This window comes from Muscardinus avellanarius, assembly GCF_963383645.1.
Source record: "Muscardinus avellanarius genome assembly, chromosome: 6".
NCBI lineage: Eukaryota > Metazoa > Chordata > Mammalia > Rodentia > Gliridae > Muscardinus > Muscardinus avellanarius.
Genome location: NC_137791.1, coordinates 70463085 through 70471875, shown reverse-complemented (window position 1 = coordinate 70471875; position 8791 = coordinate 70463085). Strand labels below are relative to the sequence as shown.

General features: G+C 39.1%; 1 protein-coding gene across 1 annotated transcript in view; it reads right to left on the bottom strand.

Annotated features, from left to right (window-relative positions):
- Positions 1-297: 297 nt before the first annotated feature.
- The window catches only part of COQ2 (coenzyme Q2, polyprenyltransferase), a gene marked incomplete at both ends in the record, with an annotated part of 30226 nt that continues 21732 nt past the window's right edge, over positions 298-8791 (bottom strand). Inside the window, 4 exons of the mRNA XM_080697552.1 lie at positions 298-462; positions 2627-2815; positions 6462-6595; positions 8668-8753. Coding sequence (XP_080553678.1) covers positions 298-462; positions 2627-2815; positions 6462-6595; positions 8668-8753 — 574 coding nt within the window. The remainder of the gene's footprint in view (positions 463-2626; positions 2816-6461; positions 6596-8667; positions 8754-8791) is intronic.

The window sequence follows — 8791 nt, the reverse complement described above, 5'->3', positions numbered from 1 at the left end:
AAAGTTCATTTTCCTACAGAAACATTCATTTAGGTGAGAGCACAACAGGTTTTTTCTAAAGTGCATCAGGTTGAATTTTCAAGGTCATCTCAAATCCTGGCTTCTGTGAAACAGAAAGGATTTTGCTAGTAAAGAGTTGAATTAAAATCCAGGCAAATATGCTCTAAATCTTCATCATCCAGTTCTTTTTCTTTAACGTATTATAAAGGTTGCTTATTCAGTTCTGACTGGTGGTTCCAAGACCTGAGAGTGTTTTGTAAAAATTTGTTTTCTTAATTCTTAGATAAACTTTATTTGCTAATTTTCTATTCTATTATCTTTGTTTTTCTTTGTTTCATCTATCTTCTTTTCTTTCCACAAATTCCCAAGCATAATTCCTAAAAAAATGATTATTCCTATTGTTCGGTTGGAGGTAAATTTGTCCCAACAATCCTTAGGTCTGTGGATGTCTAGAGTGTAAATCTGTAAGAGAAGAACACAGTGCTGCATTGGTAACTAGTTGGGGCTCTGGGGCATCACAAATAAGCAAAGAAATACAGACTTGTACCCCAAGCTGCCTCCTACTGTAGAAAAACCTACCGTATCCTTCACTGGGAATCATCCAAGCCGACCCTCAAAAGTTTATTGCTAAGTGGCGTGTAAATGCTTCAAGAGGCAACTCATGCTATTCTTACTTCTAACTATAGATTGAGCATCCCTAATCCGAAATCTGAAACGTTTCAGGATATAAAACTAACATGTGGAAAAGTTCACATCGAGCTTTGTATGACAGTCAAGTGCAGACACTCTAAAAATTTTGTATAAGATTACCTCCAGGCTATGTGAACAAGAGGTATATGAAACAAATGGATTTTGTGTTTAAATTTAGGTCCTGTTCCCAAGATATCTCAATATATATGCAAACATTCCAAAATCCAAAACATCCCAAATCCAAAATCTTTCTGATTCCAAGCATTTCAGATAGGCAAACTCAACCTGTGTATGTATTAGAAAGCTCTTCCTTACACAAACTGATCTGAAGTCTGCTTCCCTGATACTCCCAACCTGCAGTTCTTCCTTTATTCACTGGAGCAAAGTCTTTCAACGGAGAACAAGTTGCTTTGGAGAAGGACAACTCTATTGTGCAGGGCTGTCTAGTACACTGAAACATACTTCATATTCATGCCTCTCCCTCACTAAATTTGTGAGAGCCTCCCAGTTTATTATGATAACCAGAGCTGCACTACACATTTCTATATCTTCCTCCAATCCCCATTTGGAGAAGGAGATCTAGAAACCTAGATCTGTGGCCAGAGACCTGTATCTCACACCCTCTCTTTCCCCCATAGTAGCACTGCAAATATACCACAAAAGCCTCAGTTCCCTCAGCTTAAGAACTGGCTTTTCTCTAGGATGTTGTCTGCGGACTTGAAATCATTCTAGTTTCCTTTCTCTTCAAATACTAGAAGGCTACATTCATCTTAAAACACTGCATTGAGGACTGGAAGAGGACCACAAATGCAATTTAAAATACAAAGTGGGTTCTACATATTCCTTATAACACTTGTGGTTGTTCTCCTAGTTTTGCCTTACTCTGCCATCTAATACTCAGCCCCTTAAATATTAATGTATAACCACCATCCAGACAAGACAAACAGCTGAAGATGACAGTCTTTGTTCCTCGTGCAACTGAGTTATGGCCTGAAGGGGATGCTAAGAAATTCCTGAAGGGAAAATGGTGGGATTCTGGAGAATCACCAATTCCTATCATTAGCTTTTACAGTGAGAAAAACAATGCAGGGATCCAGTTTGTCAGAGTTTAATTTTCTTCAAACCATGTTATATGAGTCTTAGCTATACTGACAAGCAATTTACAATCATCAGTACAGATCATCTAAATACAGGTTCACTAACATCTTTTTTTTTGTGTGTGTGTGGTACTGGGAATGGAACCCAGGGGCTTTTCTACCTCCAGGCTACACTCCCAGACCTATTCTATACTTTATATGGAAACAGGGTCTCACTAAGTTGCTGAGAGCCTCACTAAGTTGCTGAGGCTGGCTTTGAACCTGTATGACCCTCCTGTCTCAACCTCCCAAGTGCTGGGATTATAAGCGTGCGCCACCACACCTGGCTCACTAACATCTTTTGAATTATATTTAAAGAAAATAACACTGATACAAACATAATTATATTAACAACTGATCTAATTAAAATTAGATTTAGTTCACTGTTGAACTAAATTGATTCAATCTAATTCATCCTTTGATTCAACCTATTCTAAATCCATTAGACTTAGTGTATGCACTGTACAACTCAATAATGCAGACTCTCAATATAAGCTTTTGGGGTTTACAGGATGTGATACTGGGTGAATATTGTGAGACAAGTTTCCTGCTCTTCAGGGAGAAACTTGACATGTTCAGCATTTCATGCCTTATCTGGCATTGTTCTCTATGCCAATGAACCCAACTACAGGTAAGTTTTTTAATATGATCAGTCAGGGGGAAGGAGGAGTCAAGGCAGTACAAACCAAATGTTCCTTAAGAAGTTCCTTGCCTAGTAAACACACAGGACATTTTGTTTAAATAATCTTTATAATTTATACCAAGAAAAAAATAAGAGAAAAATAAAAAAAAAGTCAAACCTGGTGAGCCAGATGGGCTCCTACGGCAACCAGAGCAGTATAGTAGGGGGTAGTCTGGCCACTGTTCACTCCTGCCAGGCTCAGCGCCCCCAGCATGGCAACACTGAAGCCACTGAGCCACTGCTTGGTGTTTCCTTGGAATCGCAGTGCTGTGGACTTAAGACCAATCAGAGCATCGTCTGTTTTGTCCTAATATAAGAAAGTAATAAGAAACTGTTGAGATTTCATAACCACATACAAAATTCATATCTTGGACTGCACAATTTAGGGGTTTTAATTATATTCCAAAAGTTGTAAAACCATAACTAACCATTACCTAAGTGAAGAAGAAAAGGTCTTTTAAAATGCAGACAGAAGGTGACCAATAAATGGATTAAAAGATGCTCGACTTTACTAAATTGAGGGTTTCTAAATTACTACAAATGAGCCGGGCATGATGGTGCAGCTTGTAATCCCAGCATTTGGGAGGCTGAGACAGGAGGATTGCAGTTACAGCTTCAGCTACTTAGTGAGGCCCTCTGCAACTCAGTGAGACCCTGTTTCAAAATAAAAAAATAGGGCTACGGGTATAGCTCAGAGGTAGAATGCCCCTGGGTTCCATCCCCAGTATCTAAATAAATAAATAGATAGATAGATAAATTAGAAAAAAAAAAGCAGGCAGATAAGCCGGGCATGGTGGTGTACGCTTATAATCCCAGCATTTGGGAGGCTGCGACAAGGAGGATTGTGGATTGCAGTTCGCAGCCAGCCTCAGCTACTTAGTGAGACCCTTTCTAACTCAGTGAGACTGTTAAAAAACAAAAAATAAAAAATAGGGCAGGGAGTGTAGTAGCTTAGAGGTAGAATACCACTGGGTTTCATCCTCAGTACTGCAAATAAATAAATAAATAAATAAATAGCATGTACATATTCCACAAACTGTGAAAGATGACAGTAACTGAGAAACATGGACTAATCAGTAATGAATGTGCAGGCCAATCAGTTAAATGCTACTGCTACAGCTCTATTTCCACATATCATCTGACTTCTTATAACCATATAATGACTTATAATTATCATTTTACTATATCAAGATAAAAAATTAACCCTAATTCTTCATATAGTTCCTTTCTACCTCAGAGTTCTTGTAATAATTTCTTGTATATATTAGTTTCATTCTTGCTAAAATCACAGATGGGTAAAAATGCGCACTTGCCACAGAAATACATCCATCCACTTCCACTTCTAGTCCAACTTATTCCTTGCCTCTCCCACCAGAGACTTGTGTTTTCAGAGCTGGGGCTTGATGACACCCCACCTGACTGCCTCGTCTCCCCAGGAACTACTCTGCAGCAAGGGTCCTGTGTCACCCGTGGCTGCTGGCTGAGCTCTGTACTCATCCGCAGGCAGCCAGCTACCCAGCAGGCTTTCTTTGGGGGCCCAAACCTAAACACTAGTGTGGGATCTGTGTATCTGGTTTTCCTTTCATACTGTAATTGCATTTGGGATGCAAACTGTCTTTTTAATAATGTATACCATAAAAGTCTCAATGAGTACATACTATTTTATTGAAGAAGTTATTTGAATTGTAGTATTCTAACCACTAACTCCAGACCTTACTACGAAAATTTTCAGTATATATCCTAAGTCATGAGTCAAATTTCACTTCTGAGGTAAGGCTGATTACAGATCTGATTCTTCATGACAGAGAAGTAATGGAACACAGGATGAAATCCAGGTTGAAATATTAGAAAAAGAATTTCATTACATCATTACATCCTTTAAGCAAATAACTGAAAATATATGTCTTAGGAAAATGCTGATAAAAACTTATTTAAAAAGTTCATAAAATCCAGTCATAGTGGCGTACACCTGTAATCCCAGTACTTGAGAAGCTGAGACATGAGGACTACAGGTTTGAGGACAGCCCGGGAAAGTAGGGAGACTCTCAGCAACCTAGTGACACCGTTTCAAAATAAAAAATAAAAAGGGCTGGGGTTGTAGACTGGAGGCAGAATGCCCCTGGGTTCCATCCCTAGTCACACACACAAAAAGTAAGGGTTCAGGAGTAGCTCAGATGTAGAGTGCCCCTGATCTTCACCACACACACACAGATGATCACTAACTACAGCAATGGCAGTGTGAGCTAGTTTGATTATAGTCATCATTTCACTGTGTGTATGTATCATCACACTATGTATCTGGAATATTCAAAAATTTTGCCAATTGTACTTCAGTTGGAGAAAAGCATAAATGTAAAAGATCATAAAAAAGAAAGGCAAAAAAAGAGTTTCTAAAGTTAAACATAAAAAAGGCATTATCAAGAGCTCTAAAAGTATACATACCTTTAACTTATTAATACCACTCCTGAAAATTTACCTGAAAATCTATTTTTGAAGTGTTAGTATTTAGAATATTATTTATAATTATGAAAACACAGAAACCATTTAAGTGGCCAAAATTAACATATTGTTAGATGTACAATTATAGCAGGCCAAGTTAACAGACTATTTTGTAGTGGCTTTTTTGGGAGGGGGGGGTGCTGGGTGTTGAACCTATGGGCCTTCTACCTCTGAACTACTCTCCTGGATCTTTTTTTTTTTTTTTTTTTTTGCACGGTACTGGTGATAGACCTCAAGGACTTTCTACCTCCAGGTTATACTCCCAGACCTATTTTATATTTTATTTGGAAACAGGGTCTCACTAAGTTACTGAGAGCCTCACTGAGTAGCTGAGGCTGGCTTCGAACCTATGCGATCCTCCTGTCTCAGCCTTCCAAGCGTGGGGATTACAAGCGTGCACCACCATGCCTGGCTCCTGGACTTTTTTTTTAAATTGTGAAACACGGTCTTGCTAAGTTGTTGAGGCTGTCCTTGAACCTGTGATCCTCCTGTCTCAGTCTCCCAAGTACTGGTATTACATACCCAGTGACTATTATGTGGTCTTAAAGTGACAATGGCAAAGAATTGGTAAAAGTATGGTAAAATGTTTAGCGCCTATACCAAGTAAAAAAGCTACCTAATATAATGGTGAGAGGCACATATTGAGGGGCAGGAGAGTGTAGCAGTTAAAAATAAACTCTGGAGCCTGGATTTGAATCTCAGCTCTACCACTAACTAACTGTGTAATATGGACAAGTCACTTCTCCACATCTGTGGACAATAAAAGTAACTTCTGTACTTAAAACAGTGCCTGGAATACAGTAAACATTACTTAAATTCTTGTAAATAAAATAAATGAGTTGAATTCTTTGGAAAACATACACAAACATGAAATAAATATTTTGTTGGAGTCATAGAATTTTTTTTAGAAATTATTTTTTAGAAAAAATGACTTTTTTTAGAAAAAAATAGTACCTTCACTTTAGTTTTTTGTTATTTTAAAGAAACAACTGAGCTGGGTGTGGTGGCACACGCTCGTAATCCCAGCATTTGGGATTCCTCAGCTACTAAGTGAGGCCCTCTGCAACTTAGTGAGACCCTGTTTCAAAAAATAAAGAATAAACCTGGCGTGGTGGCGCACGCTTGTAATCCCCGCGCTTGGGAGGTGGAGACAGGAGGATCGCGCAGGTTCAAAGCCAGCCGCGCTGGCTTAAGAGACCTTGTTTCAAAATATAAAATAGGTCTGGGAGTGTATCCCGGAGGAAGAAGGGCTTCCAGGAACCCCAGTACCACCAAAAAATAAATAAATAAAATAAAATAAAGAAAGAATAAAAAACAGGGCAGAGGGTATAGCTCGGAGGTCAAATGCCCCCGAGTTCCATCCCCAGACCTGCAAAATAACAAACAAACAAACAAACAAAAAAACCCAAAAAACCAACCATACCTAAAGTTAGAAAAAGATATCATTTCTTTACCTGATGGGCATATATAGTATCATATATCAGTGTCCACATAACTCCAGAAAAATAAAGAGGCAGACACACAGATGGATCACAGGAGCCCTTGATAGCAGACCATCCAAGTAGTGCTCCCCAGTTAAAAGTCAACCCTGTAATTAGTAAAACAAAAAGAGAAGAGTCAAAATGTACTTTGGGATTTCACAGGGAAGGTGAGGAGCATCAGTTGTATTAAGTGCTTGCTAGGTTTTAGGCTCTGGGTGTGCTATTTTCTGTGTTCCTTCATTAAATCTTTTTAACTCTTTGTGATACATATTACAAAAAAGGAAACAGGCTCAGAGAATTTAACTAACCATTAAAATAACATAGCTAACAGAAATAATAATAAGCCCCCAATATGGTGAATAAGAGGTTTAACAAGAGTATTTCTCCCACCTCATATGGTGCTGGGCACAGCCAGTAAACAACCGCCGGTGGGGGTGAGCTTAGACCTACCTGACTGTAAGACCTGTGTGTGCTCTTTGCATTACTAGTTCCACAAGACCATGTTCTCTGAGGACTAAACAAACACCTACTGCAGACAACCCGTAAGCCTCCATGTGCAAGCCTGCTCACTTCCCCAACCTTCAGACTAGACACTGAATGTTCTGCTTAACATCTCTGCTTGCAAGTCCTTCAGGTGCCTTCAATGCAATGAAAAAAACCCCTTTCTCCTTTCATATTGCCCATTTTCACTCAGACTGCCTTTTCAACGGATGAAGTGGATCTGTGAGGTGCCAGAGCCGTGCCTGCACATTACAATGTACTGCAATGACCTGTTGATTGGTTGTCTCCTCCTCTAATTTCTTAACCACAGGAAGTATATTGTCTTATTTGTGTGTGTGTGTAGTACTGGGGTGGAACCCAGGGGCTTTTCTACCTCTGGGCTATACTCCCAGGTCTATTTTTATACTTTATTTGGAAACAGGGTCTCACTAAGTTGCTGAGAGCCTCACTAAGTAGCTGAGGCTGGCTTCGAACCTGTAAGATCCTCCTGTCTCAGCCTCCCAAGCGTGGGATTACAAGCGTGCGTCACCACGCCCAGCTGTGTGTTGTCATTTTTATCCTCCACATACCTGGTACAATTCCTGACAAAGTAAAAGCAGAGGTTCAACAAATGCTTGAAGTAAATGTACCAGCTTTTGAATATCATCTTGTAGATAGAAAATGCTTATGCTTCTTTTATCAAAATCTCCCAGGTCAGTTGAGAATATAATTTCTCCTTTTTTTTTTTTTTTTTTTAAATGAAAAGAGAGGATTCAATGAGAGGATCTTAGAAAAAGAAAAACATCCCATCACAACTTTCCAAGTCAGACTTTCATCAATTTCCTGGAGTGTCTTTTGGGTCCTTTTATTTCCTGGAAAAGTGGTTCAAAGAACTAGAACCACTTTAGGAAGCCTCAGAGTAAAATTAAAAAATCTGGGAGTAGGTATTTTTGCAATGGATTCTATCTATTTACCTATCTACTTATCTCTCTTTTCACCAGTAAGTAATGTACTAAACACCAGCACTGTGCTAGGCTGTATTTTCAGAAGGCTTTATATTTTAGTCATTTACAATTTGTCAATGGGAAGACATTTAATAATTGATATATTAGAGTGCTATGGAAGCCCAGAGGTGACTAATGCCCTCCTGGGAAGTTGTAAGGAAGGCTTCATAGAAGTATCTAAGCTATTGTACATACTTTTTTTTTTTTTTTTTTTGGTGCTGGGGATTAAACCCGGGAGCATTCTTCTAACACTGAGCTACACCCCCCAGCCCTATTTTATTTTTTGTTTTTGAAATGGTCTTGCTAGTTTGCTCAAGTCTCACTACACTGCTGGGGCTGTCCACCTGCAATCCTCCTATCTCAACTTCCCAAGTACTAGTATTACAGGTGTGACCACCAAGCCCAGCTTCATACATGCTTTTGTTCACTCCTATTCTCCTACCATAGAGTGCTTCCTACCCTACTCTCCAAATTTTTTAGGACACCTAGATAAACCATATTTTTGCCTAAATTAAAACAATCCATTGATATTTCAAATCTGTGTGTGTACGTGTGTGTGTGTGTGTGTGTGTGTGTGTGTGTGTGTGTGAGAGAGAGAGAGAGAGAGAGAGAGAGAGAGAGAGAGAGAGAGAGAGAGAGGGAGGAACATACAGTTTAAGAGTATTAAAGGAAATACTTAGCTAATTCAAGCTCACCCAAGGCTAACTGAGGCCAGTAGGTAATTCTTTTCATTAGTGGGTAGGTGACAACCAGAAGTAAGGATGCTGCTCCCAGAGCTATACTGAAAGTAGAAAGAACAGTATTAATGTCACCATTACT